Raw genomic sequence first — 18,100 nt, 5'->3', positions numbered from 1 at the left:
TCAAAATTGTCTTAGACCATCATCAATTCCAATTGTCATATAATCACAGCAAGTATGCAGAAAAATAATACTGAACCGTAATTCAACAAGTATTAAAGTCTCTACTTAATGGACCTCCTCCAATTGCGTAAGACTGAATTGTTACGAATGTGTTACATTAAAAAGGGGTATGATTCAGATTTCAGATAAAATCGAAATGACTTGCTCTCAAAACTTCAAACATGTAGAAATCAAAGATAAATTATTGCTTCTGGAAACGGTAAGGTTTGTCAAGCCTCTGTTATTGGAAATTCAAAGACCACATCTTTCCCTGAGAGTTTCCTGTAGACCCCAGAAAATGTTTCGAGCTTATTCTCTGTGTCATTCTTTGCTTTCGGATCCAAGAAAACCTACAATGAGCAGAAACAGAGTAACACCAGTAACATGCCAACAGAAAATAATAAAATATATATGTACATATGTATAGAAAAATAAAAAGAACTGTAGTCACCTTCATTATCTTAGATCCATCGAGTCTGTATCTGACACGCTTTCCAACAATCTCAGCGGGATAAACTATGTCCTCAAGGATGGCCTCATGAACACTCGTAAGTGTTCGGGTACGAGGCCTTTGAACGGCAGAACCCTTCTTAGGTGGGCGCACTATCCTCCTTGTGGCAATGAGAACAACCTCCTGCAAATGCATTAAAAAAAAGGAAGTAAGTGCAAGCATTTGCCAAGTAAAATGACACAGATGTTTTTGGCATGTCAAGATATTAAATTTCAAGCAAAAAAACTTTGTAAGGAACAAACTATTTCTCTACCATCCATCAATATGTGCTCTGTTTATGTGTCTTATTGAACAAAAACCGTATGGAACTCTATGAATACTTATTGGTGTACACAGCATATCATTCATCTGCACCAAGTTACCTTTCCACTGAACTTCTTCTCAAGTTCTCTCACTAGTCTGGGATGAATCTTGCGGAAAGCTTTCCGCAATCGATAAGGGACATGGATCACAACAGCCTTCTTGCCTCCAGAAACATCAATTTGCCTGCAGAACATGAATTCAACTATATAAGTATACCTCATCTAGGGAAAAAGGTAAAAAGGTGGCCTAGAAGCACCTACAAGGCAGAGTTGATGTAGAGGTCTTTCAAGTCACTCTTAATATCTTGGTTTGTATTTTCCAAATCAAACAAAGCCTGGTTACCCAATAACAAAACTCAAACATGATGAAATATATCTTTAATGCCGAATAAGCCATAATGGAACAAAAGTACGACATAAAAGCATGTTTCAGGTAATGACCTGAGCAACATTCTCCTCAAATTCAGTGGGCTCAGCGCCCCTGTCTTTGTGAATCTTTTGTGCTGCAGTGAACATCTTGACAGAACCTCTGCTCAACAAAATATGCAGTCAATGTGAATTTTAAACACTTTGTATTTAAAACCAACACTAGTTTCATTTTCTCTACAGGGCATGGAACCAACTCAGAGTTTTAAAAGAGAATTTTGGCCCACTTATATCCTTGCACAGAGCTGTCGGACAGAAAATAACAATAACTTTTCACTGGATTGTAAGCGCAGTAACACAATAACGGTACAAGATCCAGCATTCCTTCATACAAAATTAACAAGTCAATGGTTTCAAAAATTCGAAAAAACAACCGACGAAGCAATCTGCTAAGTACATTCAACAACATAACCAAATGTAACGCATCAGCGCACATGAACACGATACATAGACCCAAACAACACGCTGCACAACGTATGACAGAGTAATTAAATACAAATAAGTAAGAAATTCCAAACAGCATATTAAATGCTGAACCAGTGAAACTGTATCGTTGTTCAGGTTACAATGCAAGATAAGCGCAAATTAACTAGTTTCCATATATTTCGGTAAATAAATGAATTAAGACGAAATTCAGGGAGCAAATGTACCTCTACCGACCGGAATGACGGGCTAAATGTAGAATCCAAGACTCGGCGCCGGAAATTTCACAAGAGAAGACGAAGCTGTGCGTAAAGAAGCGCTTTAAGGTGGCGGAAACCTAATTGTGGACGTGTTGGGTTTACCTCTTGAAAAAATTAGTCAGGACCTCATAAACCCAATCAGACCTATTTAAAAATATGAAGCCCACATAAAAAGCCCAATATAGAGGCCCATTTACTCTCAGCCCTCTCTCCCCCGACCTCGATTCAAATCACTTTTCTACTGAACTCTAGCAGTAAAATCGGTGTTTGTTTGTTTCAATCTTTATATTGATAAAATCTTTGTATGCTAGTTCAAAGTAACAGAAAAAATGATGTCTCCAAATAAAATTCTAGAAAATAGGAGCCCTGCGAATGCCGCCACTTTCAGGTGAGTCAATATTCGTTCCACCGATCCTGTATCCAGTATTTGGCGATTAATTGTTTGGATAATTTTGATCGTGTTTTCATTTTCAATGCTGCATTTTCATTCTTTCTTCTTTTTTTTGATTATGGGTAGTTCTTTACAACGAAATTAAGTTCAGCAGCTGTTTGAAATTACAGAATGATATGGATTCGAATCACGTGGTTTTTCCCTTTTTTTGTTTCACTTGTTTGGGAAATACTATAGACCTGGAGGTCTGAAAAGGTTAAGCTTTATTCATGCACTAACCAGTGTTTTTTCATCTTCAATGATTAGCACCCTAGCTGTTTTGCTATTGCCTTTACTGGCGCGGTTCAACGGGCATGCTTTAGTCCCGTCCTCATATTTGAGAAAAATATGCTTCAGACTATCTAAACTCTGAAATTATACGCTAATCTTTGCAATTTGCAGGAAAGAATTGCTGGATGTTGATTTAGGGTATTTGATATTTTGATTCCTTAATTTTGTAGAAGTAGTAGTTGAATTAGATGTTTGATGGGGAGAATGGGTTGCAAAATGGATGTTTGCGCATAGTTGACTATGTTAAACTGGAGTTTCTGTTGCCAAGATATCGACCGAGAAACTAATCCGGTGACGAAGTTATCTCGACTTGTGGAAGATATAATAAAAAATTAAAGATGATTAACACGATTTGTAAATAGATATTCTGAATCAATTTTTTTACACGTCTCAATCTCTCATTTTATTGATCTGAAGATGTTTGTATGCAGGCAAACTCCCTTACAGGTCATACATGTTCTTGGTAACTTCATGAGAATATGGTCAATCTACACTCTGTACCTCTATTTATCACAAACAGGTGCTTCGGTCTTGTTGTTTGTCTTCAGCTGTCTTGTTCCATCGTCCCTTCTGTTTTTACTGTTGCAAAAACCTTGGAAGGGCAGACCACTTTCTAATACTCAGGTCTTTGCCATGCATTCTGCTCTCTTTTTTGTGCTTTTTTTTTCTCGTTGCTGTTAATTGGAACAAGAAATAAATTTGGTATAAATTTCTTGGCTAACATGGTTTTGCATATTAATATTTTTTTTCTAGGTTGTGCCTTCTGTAATAAATGGTGGTGTTACAGCCCTATACTTCATCTTATGGGGAAAGGGTCTGAAATCTTGTGGTCCTCTCAGGTGTAACTTACAAATCAAGATTTTCTACATCTTCTATTATTTTCTTAAATATTAAATGAAACATGATCTGCTAGAAATGAAGAACTGACCAGCTGTAGCTTGTGAACAAGAGGGAATTAGACTGAGCTGTTGTGATTCTCAACAAATCATTTTAGCGTTTGGTTTTGTTTTCGAAGAATATTATACAATTTGATTTGTGTATAAAGGGTATGATTTTATTTTGGCCTTTATTTTTATTTTTCTTTTTTGTTTGTTGATTTGCAATAGTGAACTTGAAAATTTTAGATATATTTTATTTTCTTTTGATTTGTTATTATTATTTTTTTATAAAAAAAATTAGAGACCATACTCTGTTGCTGTGTGAGTGAAACATGCTTTACTTCTGCCACAATTTAGGGGAAAAAACTTCTGACATTAACTAGCCGAGTCAAACTTGATACGGATTGTGCATGTTGTGAGAAATCCTAGTACAAGACAAATATTTTGTGTCAACACACATGACATGGTTTAGATATGGATTTAGATATGTGAACATTCCAAATACAGATTTTATTGCTATCTCATTTGTTTTGTATCTCAACGTGAGTTGAAAATTTTGACGACATATGTTGACAATTGCGCTATGATTAACTTTTTATAGGATAACGCTCTTTAATTTGCGTTATTGCAATTATTAACACGGGGAGAGCCAAAACCACCGAAAACAGAAGCTGTTCTTTATGTGACTTTGGGTTGTCATAAATTTCACCTTGTAATCCGTTAGCCTCACTGGTGTGGGAGTATGGGGCATGTGATTGGTTCCGAAGTAGAAGTGGTTCAAAAACAAAAAATTTTTGATTTCCCTTTCCCAATGTAAGCTTGCAATCTAAGCTTGACCTAGAAGATGCCCTTTGACTTAGCAAGAGGACCACTCACTACTTTCTTGTTTTAAGATTTAAGATTGAATGGATATGATCCAGCTTCCACCTTATTTTTTGATTCAAGAAATTACTTCCCCTTTTCATTTAGCTTCACAATCACATCAATATATGCTTATTATTCAGGGCCATATTGGCTGAGTATGCTGGTGCTGTTCTTGGAGTATTATCCGCGGTGTTGTATGGGAGGAGAGGCCATCTCTGGAAAAAGGTACTGCCTTGATGGGCTATTATATCTTGGTCTCCTCCGCTCATGAACTCATTGGTAATCGAAGCTTCGGTGTTTTTTATTTGGCTTCGGACTTTGGGATTTGTGTCAAGTCTACATTCCAATAGTTGATATGGATGAAGGAATCTATTACGGAGATATCCTCGTGGATGCATTTTGAAACAATCATTAATATACATGTCTGATTTACCACACGATCATGGCTAAATGTCACTATTATTATAGTCAGCGTCTGACGTTTATTGCTCAACAGCATTCGTTTAGAAATAGAGGAATAAATGTTATAAGATTTCAATGTTTCAAAAAGAATTAATCTGTTACTTCTTTGCATTTTATTCTAATCAATAGAAATTTCTTCTACTTTGTTAGATTGGCGGCCTCTTTATGATGTTGGCGTCATTCTATCTTATATCTCAAGGATGGACCTCGGCCTCATATACACATTTGAATATCCTTTCAGCATTGAGCTATGACTAATTGTGAATGTGTCATATTTTTTAATAATGCTGAGTAATTTTTTGACTTCTTTTTATGCTTCTGAACTCAGTTAAATAAGTAATGAACTTAACCAGAAATACCAGTCTTTAATAATTCAGAGGCAGAGGTTGAATCAGAAGTAGCTGTAGGATTTAAGGACATGCTAATTCCGATTTTTGCTGGAATTTTATCAACATTGAGAAGGGTGATTGCAAGACGAGTGTCACTTAAGGTACTGATGTTTCTCTGTCGCCTGATATAACCTCCCACATATTTGGAGACGACCCTTTCGAATCTTCATACAATTCGAAGAAAGAAGAAGAACAAGAGCTAATGTTGGAATTTTCCTTTCTCTGATTTCAGAATCAACTTAAAAGGCGGCTTCATGCCATAACTATTACTTCTGCCACCTGTTTTATGTTCCCTATTGCCATGTGGGATATGATACTTGTGAGTTTCACTATTGTACTTTTCTTTGATCCATTTCCCTCGACCATTATTTTACTTTTATTTCTTAATTCTTATATACTTCACACTTCATCTTATAAGTGTGTGCATGTTGAAAATGTTTCAGGGATCATCCAGCATAGAGTTGCCTTTCTCTGCCTGGGCCTTTTCTAGCACTATTCTTTTTGGAATTGTCTTGATATTTTACGTGGACAGTATCGCGGAGGAGAGGTGTTCCTCATATCTTCTAATACTTACTGCAATTTTTACTATAAAATGGAAATGCCGTTGATTTTGTCATTGCTATCTGACGTATCAAATATCGGCTTAAAGAATCCTGTGGACGTTTTCATCCCAAGCCTCCTATCGTTAATAATTTCTTATCCAAATTTATGGTCCTTTTGTTTTGGTATTATTGGGCTATACATTAATCATTGTTTGGGAACTTTTAGTGCAGTTATGTGAGTGCACATATATATCTATGCCCTATGTTGATTATGGGCAGAGTATGGAACTGTGGTATGGTTCTTGTCTCCAACCCCCACTCTCCCCCTCCTTTTCCCGTGGAAAGATCACCTACTCGCATTAGTAATTTTTTTCATCTTATATTGCCTTATTCCACTAAAGACAAAGGAAGCATCATGTTGCTTTTGTACTATTCTTCTATTTTGTATTGTTTTATTTTATTAAATTTTGCAAGTTTTCCAATATGTATCAGGGCATTACATTGATAGCAATTGTGCATTTGCAGATTGTTCATGGTGTTCTCATCCCCAAAGCATTTAATGGTAGCAGGAGGATGCATCATTATTATGGAAATTGTATACAAAAGGGACTTTTCCCTGCTTGGTTTTTTACTTTGCGTTGCCATTTTGAGCTTCGGTATGAACTAATAGAATCCTTCAGTTTCTAAAATTTAGCACAAATTGTCTATCTAAACGTGCTCTTTTGACTAATCAAGTGTTGTATTTTTGGACTCCCTTCCTTTGTGTCTGATTGATCATATGAACAAGAATTTTATAGTTGGGTGATTACGAAAGTCATCTAGTTTTTTAAAAAAAGGTAGTTGGATAGCAGCTTGGGCCCTCCAAGTGCAACTTAAGATTGACATAATGCATTTTGGCATCATTTACAGCTCTGGTGGTGATGCCATGATTTTCATGGGGTAAACAGAGTAAAACCTCGTCATGTGGTAAAAAGAGTGAAACCTCGAAAGCTTTGTATTGGCTTACATGTTCTACTTATTTCTGATATTAAATTTATCTTCAATGTTCACTTTTCTTCGTGGACCAAAATCATAGTAAGACTATAATATACTTTTCAATCATATTTACTAAACCATAAATGGTGTTTGTGATTTAACAAGATGCATGTCTATTTTGCAGGAATACATGAAGCAACTTCTTTGGATCGCACGAAGAAAGATTCTTCACAAAATTTAGATCCATTGAATGGGGGTTTTGAGGACCAAATTCAGATGGCATCACTTCCAACTTAAGGTACTGATGGATCATAGAATCTTGTTCATGTTGCCAGAATGATCAACAACTTGCGGCTGTTCCCTCTTATTATCTTTGGCCTTGCCGATAAAATTAGGGGTTATTTATTGCACATATGACCATTACATCATTGAATTCTTATTTCAATTGCTACCTATTCAATTGTCCTCAGAAAAAACCTTCATGCTAGAATTTATCCTTAGAATGTAAACTGTGAAACTTTACGAAATTAGAGTTACTGGACACTTTAATTGGGAGGCGACTGTTCTGCAAGCTCTTGCAAGAGTATTGCTGAGAAATCGACAGGCAAAAATTGATGTGAAGGGAAAAAATTATTTATTTCCCTTTTTTAACAGCATGACGGGCATCTGTTATCTTATATTCGATGGAGCGGCAACATGTTTTCAATTGTGGATGTGTGATTACGAATGGCTGCAAGACATTACTGATGCAATGCTGTAAAAATATATTCAAGTGGTTCTTGATTGTGCAATATGATTCTTGGTTGTTGTAACCACAAAAAAAACTGCTGTGGATAATAGGATTGTACTATGAATCATGGGAACATGCCTGCCACAGTTCTTGATGTTTTGAATTGCAGTCCTGTTTGCAAGTTTGTAAAGAAACTCCACAGAACCATTTTTTTTATTTTTACTTTGTGGCAGATTTTCCTAGTCTGGCTATTTACTTTGTTCTATTATTTTGTCGTAATGTCATGTGACCTTTTATACTGGGTTTATGCTATTAGTTTTTCTTGGGTTTGAAACTTCTATATCATGCGAGAATCGAATCACAAGAGTAGAAAACTTGAACATGAAAAAATAACTCACATATTCTTACATTAGCATCATTTTCTTAACAAGTGATCTAAAAAATTAAAGACTATAGTTGCATTTCTAAACAAGTTATCACAAGAAATTACTATTTTCCGAACAAATACCACAGTTGGAACTACTAGTAGCATGCTCCTGTTTGTTGGCTTCAAAGCATGCCGATAAACGAACTTCTGCAAACTATGAAGCCTAGAGCAATAGTCCGTTTTTTACTGAAATCGATGAGAAGTGTCTCCATGTTCTCTTCTTTTTCTGCTTGCAGTGAAAGCTCTTGTGATGAAATGAACAAGAATTCCGAGCGGACAAAACAGCAGGCAAAGGGACACTGAATGCCTCATCTCTATGTTGTTCTTCAATCCGTCATAGTAAACTTGCCTGTTTGAATCAAGTAGCAGGAGTCAGAATGCATTCTGTATTCTGTGTATGTGTGAGCGTGTTTATATAAGTTGCTAACATTGGAAATAAAAAACATCAAGTAGACAAGGTAAAATTCAAGAAAAAATGCATAATTTTACATAATGTAATCAACCAGTTAATAATGTTTTAAAACCGAAATTATAATCCAACAAATAATAAGTACATCAACAAATTTAGCATAAATCTTCTCAAATCTCAAAATAAAAATCATCGTTCAAAACATAGAAAAAATACTTGAACCCTGAATTTTTTTATTAAGATATGAGAATTATTGGTTTGGATATGTCTCATGGCATTGTTCGAATAGTATGTCTATTGAAAGAGTATCTGACACTTCAGTGTAACCATTTGGCGTGTCAGTTCACGGAAAAGGTAGAGAGAATGACCTTGCAGCAAAAAGATCGACAGCCAATAAATGAATCCAAGCAGAAGCCAGCGTCATCTCGTTGGAAAACATCTTAGCTATACCATTTAACTGGACGATCATCATATTGAGGAAAAAAGAGGCACTTTTCAGTCCAAACTTCAAATTTTTCTTTAGAAATGAGAGTAAAACTTTCAACCAATTTACAACACACCTCTGGCAACCAGTATTTACTTGCAAACATCAGCCGAATTGTATCAGGTGTCCAGGACAGATACAGTAAATAAGCGTATAATAGACCGAGAACTATATAAGGTATGCTGCTTGCTATTATTTTTTTGGTCTGCATAACAGATAACAAAGCAATTAAGACACAAACACATATAGAATTCCGCATTTCAAACTTGAGCATTGCGTCTTGTGTTAAGGGAAGTTGTAGAAGTTCATTGTTATTTCAAACTCAAACAATTTATAGTTCACCACAATGATCATGTTGATGGATTATATTTGAAAGGACTGACAAGTTTCAGATTTATAGAATGTTAGATTAGGTGCCTAATAAGCCAACGTTTATGTACATTAGATGATAATCCTTGAATGTGGCTTGAGAAAAGATACAAGTGCACATGCACTCAGATTCTAAATTTATGTTCGTCGTTGATGAGTGGCTTGAGAAAAGATATGTGTTTATACATTAGATGAAGATCATGAAATACATTCTTTGAGACTCCAGACTCTAAATTTATGTTCCTCGTTGGTGAGTGGCTTGAAAAAAGATATACCACCTTACACCTGCCTCATTTGAGACAAGTATCAGCGATGTGTTATGGCTACATTTAATTAGCATATACGCATGATCTTTGCACACATTAATAGGTATTCATAAGAGATAAGTTCACTAAATGACCCAAAATCTCAATTCTACCAAGCATGGGTATCCCTAACAAGGTATCATGTTATCAACACTTACAAGCTTCGCTTCAGGGGCTGCAACCATAAATGTATAAAATGGAAGTACTGCTGCCGTTCCCAATGTAAAAGCACTACTTGCAATCTGAGAACTTGGGAGCCCTGCAAATGAGCAGAAAAATAGAGATTAGATTCAGATGTAGTTTCATTACACGTGGAAGATTTTTTATTCACTTCCGTGGAAAGCGGAAAAGGGAAATCTTAACTAAGCAACAGGGCAGATGAAAGCAAGCTCAAAGACACCTCCAGACACCTTGGATCCTATTCAGACACGAAATGAAAGCAACATACATATAACATTTTAAACCTTATACATTTGCATGCGGTAAAGTTTAACTATCAAGTGCTCAATAACACTAAGTGATCAACAAAACCCAACATTGTTTTCTCTCTAATTTTATGTTTTCACACTCAAAAAATCTAAAAACGTTCAAAACTGGCTTGGAGCACTTTTTGTTGTGCAAAGAACGAACTTCGTTTTAATCAGACACAATGGGAAAAACTAAACAAATAAATTCAACAATGTAGGAAAACTATAAAACAGAGCGAAGAAACATGAAAAAATTACATGAAGCATACACAGAAGACCTTCTGAACATAATAATTCTTCCAAGATTAGGTATAGTGATGATTCTTGATCCTCCAATAAAACTCCAGACAACATATGGACTCGCTTTTTTCCCCACTGCTAGTTGATCAAATGGTATTTCATTCTTTGTGCTTCTTTGATTTCTAAGCAAGGAGTTAGCTGAAAATCTTGAACAGCCAATCTATAAAAACCAACTCCAAACCTGTCACACATCTGATTATATCATACAGCACATTTCACAGATGAAACTACAAAACCACGAACAATTCAATGCTTTATTTATTTCTTTATCCAATCTGCCTGAAACTCAATACGATAGAACGAACAAATAAAAAAGACCAACTTTTATGAAGATTCGAGCACTGGAAATAAAAAAATCTCCTTCATAGCACGGTAGACTTCTGATTCACCATTTGAATCTTATCAGCGCACACCAACAAGTAATCTCGGTAATTTAATACCAAATGACTAAAGGTATATAAATAACCCTTATAGATTCTACAACAAACCAACTTAAATACACCAAAATCCTGGACAAATGACACTGCGCGTGGAGAAATAGTCCCGAAAAGTAAACGGCAGTCCAAAAAACTAGGATTAATTATCAAAACGTATAAAAATTCTCAGGAGGTAATTACATTTAAAAATCAGGTACGCCCACTATTGCTCAGTGCAGGAAATTAAACATCTACTTCATAAATTTCAAACAGACCATTAATATAGTAAAGATCCCAGGAATATACACAACCATAAAAGGAGTTACAGCTGAACTCAAGAATCAATCCCTAGAAGAATAAAGAAGCTATACTAATAATAGAACGATTAGCACAGGCAACTATCCTAAGAGAATTTCATTAGCCACACCTTAAATGAGACTTGAGAGCTGAGAAAACAAAAAGACGTGACCATAATGAATCCGTCGGGAAAAAAAAACTTTAATCGATTTCAACTTGACAAAAAAGGGACAATTTTTGCGTTCATCGGCTTATGCAAGATGAATCAACCGATACAAGAACAGAAAACAGTAATGGTCGAGTAAAAGAAAAATCTTGAATCCCCCATGAAAAACACTCGGAGACTCGATTTGGAGAAAGAAAGAAATGGAAGTCTGTGTGATTGGCACTCACAATGACGTGCACCAAAAAAATTTTACTTTCACAGAACAAAACCCGTAGACTGAATGGCAGTGGAACAGTAAAAGTTTCACTCTTTGGGCTTTCAGGTTATCTGACTCAGATGGTTAACCTCACTTTGTTCTAGCCTATCTGAGCAGGCCAGGTGTATATACAGACGTGGCGGCGCACATGCAGGGATTGCGTTTCTGGGATTCTCATTGGTTGATAGAAATTGGAAAGATGAAGTGTTACAAGTGCGAGTGTAGGGAGACTGAGACAGTAGGGATCAAACGTCCTGCTCTATATTATATTTGTATATGGCTACGAGTACGGCAAACATGATTTATCTAATCTGATTTACTCAGAGTTGTAAATAAATCGAGTAGTTTTGAGAGTTTTTTGAGTAAATATTTGGTTTGTATTCGTATTTATCGAGTTCGAGTCAAATTTGAACATGTTTGAATTTTCTTTCAAGCCGAACTAGAATCAAAATTATTTTATTCGATAGTTTGCGAGTCGCTCGCGAGTCTTAATATTTTATTAAGATTTTTTAATTATATATTAAAATATATATTTTGAGCATTTTGGACGTTTCGAGCTTTCAAACATTCATTTTTAAATCTTTATATCCGAACAATAATTCAAATAGCTCGTGAATATATTAGAACATTTCAAGCCGAACGTGAACTCGAACTTCATTTCGAGTCGAATTCGAGCAATAAAGTTTAAATTTTTTGAACTTCGAATCGAGCTCGAGTTCGAATATATTTAATTTGTGTCGAATTTGAACATGAACTTTTTGCTAGTATTCGGCTTGATTCGTTTCGTTTACACCCCTATATTTACCTGATCAGCATGAGTTGCAGGATATACACAGTAGCACACCAAAAATAGCGGTTGCGTGTTCTAAGAATAAAAAAATAAAAATAAAAAAGAGAAAAAGTTCGGAAAATGAGGATTGCCAATCCACCTATCTAGATTATTATAACATGTCTAACTACTTGTTTAAAATTTAATTGGTATGTCACACGAAAAATAGGTGGTTTTGTTTCGTGGTATTTACTTGTAACTTTCGAGTTAAATCAGCCACTAATGCTGTTACATTGCTAATTCTTTGTATCATTGAGTAGAAATGAATGTGTTAAAATGGCTTTCAATTGTCAAGTTTTATAATCTTTACAATTTTTCTGCGAATTTTATATATATTTAAGATAAAAATTAAGATGACAATAAATACATCAAATATCACATAAAGTATAAAGACAAGGAAAATTTGTTATCACCCTGTGACCTCGACCAAGGAGTCCAGCTCTAAAATACTGATATATACGACAACTAAATAAATTACAAGAAACAGTGTAAGAATGCTATACCAAGGCAAATTTGTTCTAAAATATAGATATACATAACTAAATAAATTACAAGAAACAGTGTAAGAATTTTATACCAAGGCAAATTTGTTTCCTTCATGCACTGATATCACGTACATAATGCCATAAAATTACATCTTTTTTTTTTCATGCTTTTCTGACATAATGATACAGTTTTTCCTATTTCATGTAAGTAAAAGTATTAATATCATCCCAACGATTTAACTAAAAAACTTCAAAAACAGGTGCAGGAAACAGTGTATGGAAAGGTTAGGAATGTTCTAGCAATGCTCGTCGAGCCAAGATATGATATCGCCAAGAACTCGAAGTACCATCTCATCTGGCTCGCCTTCAAGAAGAGAGTGAAAGGCATCATCATATAGGTTCAGTTTCTTGTCTGAACTGCTTGCCTTTTTGTACAATGCTTCGCTCACAGATGGATCAGTTACTACGTCGTTTTTTCCATGTAAAATCAATAGTGGCAGCGACACCTGCAAAATGTCAGCCACAAAATTCATATTTCACATTTTCTTACATCCTTCAACATTAAAGTTCATCCCTCTTTCTTGTGCCTTACAGGTAGTTAACTGATAGAATCAGACAAGATTTTGACGTAATGAAGTACCTTCTCCAGTTGGTGTTCTATCTCCTGTGTCGTCCTCAGCAATTCCACGGCTGTTCCTAGCCGAGGTTTATGCTTGTAAGCGATGACATTATATGTTGCCTGACTCAAGACAAAACACAAGAACCTCATCGTGTTCGTAAATTGTTGGCTCTTCAATTCCACTTTGTACGGGATAAAATTTTTTATTTCTTTTTCTTGAGTATACTCAGGTCACTTATTTTACTCATTTTATTATTTTTGGAAGGCAACTGACAAGAGATTGAAAAGAGAACAAACTTGATAAAACAATCACCATTTTGATAATCCTAACAGATTCTTTATATTCATATCTAAGATAAAATTGATTCTAATATCTAAACTTGTGAACTTAACATGTCATCACATTCTCTTCAAGTAAAAAAAAGTTAAGCCAAAGCGAAAAAGAATCACGACTCATTTAATCTCATCAATTACCATTCTATTGGGGTTATATTTTTCGTTCAAATTCATATGGCAATTCAAATTTCAATTTCCCTGACTTATCATAAACATGTGTCTTAGTTTAAGGATTATGGCCTACTTGTTCTCGCTTCCTCACATCTTGGAATGCCATCTCAGCCAAATCCTTCTGCGGAACAAGCTTCTGTTTTGGAAGTAATTTTGAGACTCCAATTAGAATTTGAGTTACTAGCCACGGAGGAACCATGTCATCTGCAATCTAGAGATACGTTTCAATAAGGCACAGATAAAGTTCAGTTGGTACGCTTTATAAGAAATAAAATGCATAGAGTACCTTACACATAGGTGCAACAAGAACTGCGCCGCTCCACAAATCGTGCTGTTTTAGGTGCACTTTAAGCGCAACTGCTCCCCCCATAGATTGTCCAAAAAGAAAACTTGGTAATGAACGGAAGTCTGGATTCTCTGCACCCACAATCACCTTAATACAATGGAAAAGTATACTGTACACCTAAAAACTCATTCATGGCACTTGGTATATGTGAGTTACCAATTTTTAAAATAGCTCGAAATAACAGGAGGTGGCATAATCAATAGCTTTATGTTTCAACAACTCTAGATTTTAGAAAAAGTAGTAACTAACATGGTATCATAACCAGTAAATCACATGTTTGATCAAAATGCAGCTACAGAATTTATGTGCATTTACAAAGTATAGTTACTTTGGAATTATTTTTAATATACAATGATGGAAGGGAGTTGGAAGTTATTACAGGTTTAATGGATTCCCCCTGGACAAAACTTATATTTTCAGTAAAACATTTACACATCCTTGCTGCCATTGGGTCCCCAGCCAATCATCCTTCCTTTCTTTGTTTGTCATGAGATACACATTAGGTTGCGCACACACTTTTCCATGCTAAAGCATAACACAGCGGTAGAGATTGTTAAAATCCTCAAGCAAAATAAGTTAGTTCACCGAATGACAGACCTTTCACTTTTGCAAAATGCTCAATGACATCATCCACGAGCCTGTCAAAGCTTGGAATGTAGCCATGTAGACCTTCTGAAAGACCAAATCCGGGGTAGTCCAGCGCGAATACCCCATAACCAGAAGATGCAAGCTTTCTAGCAATTCCTGTGAACATTGTGTAAAGCAATAAATTCAACTTTTCTCAGAAGTATGAAATTTAGCAGTTATATAAGATTCGTGCCTTCGAAGAAAAATGTGCAAGTATCTCCATAACCATGACAAAAACAAACCACAGCTTTTGGGGAACCATTTTCCGGAAGCCAACATTTTGAAAATATCTCCAATCCCCTAGAGTTCACTTCAAATGACTGGAAAAAAATAATAATTATTTAGTACGATGTACAAAAAGTCAACAAGATATTCGACAAATGGAGGCAAAAGTTGGCAAAAGTTGAACTCCATTATGATGGACAATGCAGGATAAATCAATGATACCGATTAAGAGTTAGCCAACGGGAAAAAAGGCATGTTCCCGAAGGTACAAGATCAGGCAAATGGAAACCCACCAAGTTGGAAATCTACAGATATATTTTCCATGGAAAAGTGGAGAGTTTGGACGATAAAACAATTGAAACCTTAGAATTTCCTTTAATATATTTGAAATGAGAACAAACAAATTGAAAAATGATTACCTCAGTCATCTTCAATCTTTCATGTGGCATCTGCAAGACAAGTAAACTCAAGCGTCACACAAAATCTAAATTTCACGTCCATAAAAATCTATTATTCAAGAAAGATTGGACTAGCCATAGTTCTCTTTCAAAAACATTCAAAAAAAAGCAAGTGAGGACCGACTTGGAGCTGATTATGTTCCTCTAGTGATATAATCATCAAAATAAGACCAAATTTCAAGTAATTTACCAAAAATTATCCTCCCGTGTTCACAACCAGACTACAGTATCAGCCGTTTTTACTCACTCGTGATAACAAAATCTTACCCCCGTTTTATCGCTCTTTTCTGCCAGATTTTCACTTCTTACGAAAACCACGACTGTACACATGGTGTGGATTCATTCTAAAACAACTGAAAAAATACCATACAAAAGAAATGACAGATTAAATATTAAATGTAACAAATATCCGTTTGGACTCGTACACAACCATGAGATCAGTCCGTGTAGTCACTCCACACATACGCAAGTAGCACAGGTGGCTAATATAACCTTCAAGTATGTTTAACTATGGCAGTAAAATAAATCTCCTAGCCATAATTGACCAACAGAAAGTGGCCTAAAAGTAACATATCAGAATCTTAAACTCACTAATTTTATCATGTGCAAAAATATTCATCAGCTAAATCTTAGCATGACCACATTCAAAACGTGCTAAACTAGGAAATCATTTGCAGGAGGCATTAATATTAAAGAGGAAAGATAAATCCCTTATGCCTTTCCCCTGAGGACAGAGTGGATCCAAGATTTCCAGGGTGGGGCTAACTTCGGCTACTCGGCGGCATTAGAGGCTGAAACTTGAATTTTTAGACAAATTACATATTATTTCATTTAATTTTTTATCTGAGTGTGGTGATAAATCCCATATGGTCAAAATTTCATCTTTAACTTTAACTGACTCTACCCCAAATCAATCCAAATCGATAACATATCAAATACCAACCATTATCATTCAATTTTCAAGAACAAAAAAGGAGGAAAAAACGCAAACTTCAATTCAACCAAGATTATTCTATTCCATCCCATGAAAACACGAGCAGCAAATCATCGAATACCTTGAATAAGATATGATCTATGGAGAGCTGAATGTGCTTGAATGCCTCGCGAGCCCGGCGCCTGGGTCCCACCATGTCCATGTCAGCATCCAATATCTTCTGCAACTCTTCATCCACACCCGCGAACTTTACTGTTTTTCCCATTACTTTCAAATCTCTGCCACTCTTGGCAGGTAAAATCTTGGTCTTCAATTCTAGTTCGTATTAATAACCCACGACGACTCGAAGAAATAGGAAATCAAAGAAAATGAAAAGAGAATTGAAGGAGTTTGATTGTACCATTAAAAGCGTGTCTACTATAAATTCTTGCGGATTCCAGTGCCATGTGTATTTGTGATAAGCGTATTACATCTATAACTCAGATATGTTTCTATATACATATAAAGTGCATGCGAACATAAGATATTTATATATACATACACACACACACACACATATATATATATATATATGTATGTATGTATGTAGACTCGTAGATGCGGAGTTGTTGGAAGAGTGTGATGACTAGGACTTCCATGGGATCCAATTGTATTCATTTTTTGTCATAAATTTTTGGTTATTTTAAGTTAACTTAAAAGTCAATATTGTCACATTGACTAATTATTAATTGTAATAATAAAGCTTGGTAGATTTATTCTTCTTCTGTTTTTAATATTTTTTATGAAATCGTCAGTTGTAATTATTAATTCAATTCATGATAATTTAAGTTGTTTAATTCAATATACATAAACATGTTGTCATTCACAATTGTCACGATCTTGAATCTTGATCAACACTCAACAAAAACCATGGTCGAATGAAGTTTTATAACTTAACTAAAAGAAAACAGCAAATTTAGTCATATACATTTGTTTATTTATAATTTTTAGATATTTATTTTATCAAATTTTATTCTGAGACACGTCATTCAATTTTTTTTTACAATTTTAGTACTTTCTCATAAGAAATGTTAATATGATACTATATATCAGTCTCACGTCGAAATAAACTACACAAAAAAAAAAATAACTAAAATTTATATTCGACAATATAGAATATCAGAGACAAACATATTATACCAATTCAGAGTAATAACTCAAGGGTTATAAGTCGATAATGTATCAATCTAAAACAATAAACCAGCGAAAATCAAGGTGTGTATATCACAATTTTATTTACATTTTTACAAAATAACAATCATTTGCATATATGAATTTCACATCTCCTTTTACTATCATACATGATATAGGATTATATATAACAATCCTAACACAGGTCTTAAAAAACAGGCAATAAATGCACAATTTTCTAGACCTAATTTTTTTTTTTACAAATTAAAGGACTTGTAAACAACAATCCAAGATTTAGGCAATCAAATGGGATCCAGATGTTTCGTAAATCAACTTTGGGCTACAATATTAAAAAAAATGTTGGGTCCGACCCAAGAGTCTAGAACTCATGAAACCCACTTTATATATGCTCCCCAGGCCTACCCAATTGCCATATATATATATATATAATTCATCAATACCGTTTACAAATATAAAAGAAG

At 35.0% G+C, this 18,100-nt stretch overlaps 4 protein-coding genes across 11 annotated transcripts; 1 reads left to right on the top strand and 3 right to left on the bottom strand.

The window, feature by feature from the left end:
• Positions 1-92: 92 nt before the first annotated feature.
• Positions 93-2,081, bottom strand: LOC142536934 (small ribosomal subunit protein eS7-like). The gene is made up of 6 exons (XM_075642389.1): positions 1,929-2,081; positions 1,294-1,381; positions 1,114-1,187; positions 913-1,036; positions 491-673; positions 93-389 (listed from the first exon to the last, which is right to left on the bottom strand). Exons 2-6 carry the CDS (start codon positions 1,366-1,368, stop codon positions 270-272), a joined length of 576 nt encoding a protein of 191 aa, XP_075498504.1. The 5' UTR covers positions 1,369-1,381; positions 1,929-2,081; the 3' UTR covers positions 93-269.
• Positions 2,082-2,149: 68 nt separating this feature from the next.
• On the top strand, positions 2,150-8,405 carry LOC142536932 (uncharacterized). 3 transcript variants are annotated; one of them, XM_075642381.1, is made up of 11 exons: positions 2,150-2,349; positions 3,114-3,306; positions 3,436-3,521; positions 4,565-4,649; positions 5,037-5,115; positions 5,246-5,376; positions 5,508-5,594; positions 5,719-5,822; positions 6,343-6,473; positions 6,977-7,090; positions 8,186-8,405. In XM_075642381.1, the coding sequence occupies exons 1-10, from the start codon at positions 2,291-2,293 to the stop codon at positions 7,087-7,089; spliced, it is 1,068 nt and encodes a 355-aa protein (XP_075498496.1). In that variant the 5' UTR covers positions 2,150-2,290; the 3' UTR covers position 7,090; positions 8,186-8,405. The 3 variants fall into 3 exon arrangements, with proteins under 3 accessions (XP_075498496.1, XP_075498497.1, XP_075498495.1); XM_075642382.1 differs by lacking the exon at positions 8,186-8,405 and adding an exon at positions 7,447-7,764; XM_075642380.1 differs by lacking the exon at positions 8,186-8,405 and having other exon boundaries at positions 2,154-2,349; positions 6,977-7,448.
• Positions 7,890-11,639, bottom strand: LOC142536933 (protein MAO HUZI 4, chloroplastic-like). 5 transcript variants are annotated; one of them, XM_075642387.1, is made up of 7 exons: positions 11,127-11,639; positions 10,242-10,464; positions 9,880-9,934; positions 9,675-9,775; positions 8,919-9,047; positions 8,727-8,815; positions 7,890-8,298 (listed from the first exon to the last, which is right to left on the bottom strand). In XM_075642387.1, exons 2-7 carry the CDS (start codon positions 10,335-10,337, stop codon positions 8,133-8,135), a joined length of 636 nt encoding a protein of 211 aa, XP_075498502.1. In that variant the 5' UTR covers positions 10,338-10,464; positions 11,127-11,639; the 3' UTR covers positions 7,890-8,132. The 5 variants fall into 5 exon arrangements, with proteins under 5 accessions (XP_075498502.1, XP_075498501.1, XP_075498500.1 ...); XM_075642386.1 differs by having other exon boundaries at positions 10,242-10,443; positions 11,127-11,638; XM_075642385.1 differs by having other exon boundaries at positions 10,242-11,639.
• Positions 11,640-12,795: 1,156 nt separating this feature from the next.
• On the bottom strand, positions 12,796-16,954 carry LOC142536931 (caffeoylshikimate esterase). Of its 2 annotated transcripts, none has more exons than XM_075642378.1 (9): positions 16,849-16,954; positions 16,570-16,763; positions 15,476-15,505; positions 15,025-15,151; positions 14,802-14,948; positions 14,145-14,275; positions 13,932-14,069; positions 13,373-13,471; positions 12,796-13,238 (listed from the first exon to the last, which is right to left on the bottom strand). In XM_075642378.1, exons 1-9 carry the CDS (start codon positions 16,892-16,894, stop codon positions 13,029-13,031), a joined length of 1,122 nt encoding a protein of 373 aa, XP_075498493.1. In that variant the 5' UTR covers positions 16,895-16,954; the 3' UTR covers positions 12,796-13,028. The 2 variants fall into 2 exon arrangements, with proteins under 2 accessions (XP_075498493.1, XP_075498494.1); XM_075642379.1 differs by having other exon boundaries at positions 16,570-16,755; positions 16,849-16,939.
• Positions 16,955-18,100: the final 1,146 nt, after the last annotated feature.

This window comes from Primulina tabacum, chromosome 2, assembly GCF_025594145.1.
Source record: "Primulina tabacum isolate GXHZ01 chromosome 2, ASM2559414v2, whole genome shotgun sequence".
Classification (NCBI taxonomy): Eukaryota; Viridiplantae; Streptophyta; class Magnoliopsida; order Lamiales; family Gesneriaceae; genus Primulina; species Primulina tabacum.
The sequence above is the reverse complement of the archived record's forward strand: the minus strand, read 5'-3'. Positions and strand labels throughout refer to the sequence as shown.

What these genes read in the sequence shown, in the direction of transcription:
- LOC142536932 (XM_075642381.1), top strand. Translation starts at nt 2,291, where the DNA reads ATGATGTCTCCAAATAAAATTCTAGAAAATAGGAGCCCTGCGAATGCC. An exon ending in GACCACTTTCTAATACTCAG is followed by an intron (nt 3,307 to 3,435) that starts GTCTTTGCCATG and finishes TTTTTTTTCTAG; the next exon opens with GTTGTGCCTTCTGTAATAAA. An exon ending in CGTTGCCATTTTGAGCTTCG is followed by an intron (nt 6,474 to 6,976) that starts GTATGAACTAAT and finishes TCTATTTTGCAG; the next exon opens with GAATACATGAAGCAACTTCT.
- LOC142536933 (XM_075642384.1), bottom strand. Translation starts at nt 11,171, where the DNA reads ATGGTCACGTCTTTTTGTTTTCTCAGCTCTCAAGTCTCATTTAAG. An exon ending in GCTCTCAAGTCTCATTTAAG is followed by an intron (nt 10,444 to 11,126) that starts GTGTGGCTAATG and finishes TGGTTTTTATAG; the next exon opens with ATTGGCTGTTCAAGATTTTC. An exon ending in CAGCCCCTGAAGCGAAGCTT is followed by an intron (nt 9,048 to 9,674) that starts GTAAGTGTTGAT and finishes TCTGTTATGCAG; the next exon opens with ACCAAAAAAATAATAGCAAG.
- LOC142536931 (XM_075642378.1), bottom strand. Translation starts at nt 16,894, where the DNA reads ATGGCACTGGAATCCGCAAGAATTTATAGTAGACACGCTTTTAATG. An exon ending in TAGATCATATCTTATTCAAG is followed by an intron (nt 15,506 to 16,569) that starts GTATTCGATGAT and finishes CTTGTCTTGCAG; the next exon opens with ATGCCACATGAAAGATTGAA. An exon ending in TTGTTGCACCTATGTGTAAG is followed by an intron (nt 14,070 to 14,144) that starts GTACTCTATGCA and finishes ACGTATCTCTAG; the next exon opens with ATTGCAGATGACATGGTTCC.
- LOC142536934 (XM_075642389.1), bottom strand. Translation starts at nt 1,368, where the DNA reads ATGTTCACTGCAGCACAAAAGATTCACAAAGACAGGGGCGCTGAGCCC. An exon ending in TTGAGGAGAATGTTGCTCAG is followed by an intron (nt 1,188 to 1,293) that starts GTCATTACCTGA and finishes TTGGGTAACCAG; the next exon opens with GCTTTGTTTGATTTGGAAAA. An exon ending in AGAAGAAGTTCAGTGGAAAG is followed by an intron (nt 674 to 912) that starts GTAACTTGGTGC and finishes ATGCATTTGCAG; the next exon opens with GAGGTTGTTCTCATTGCCAC.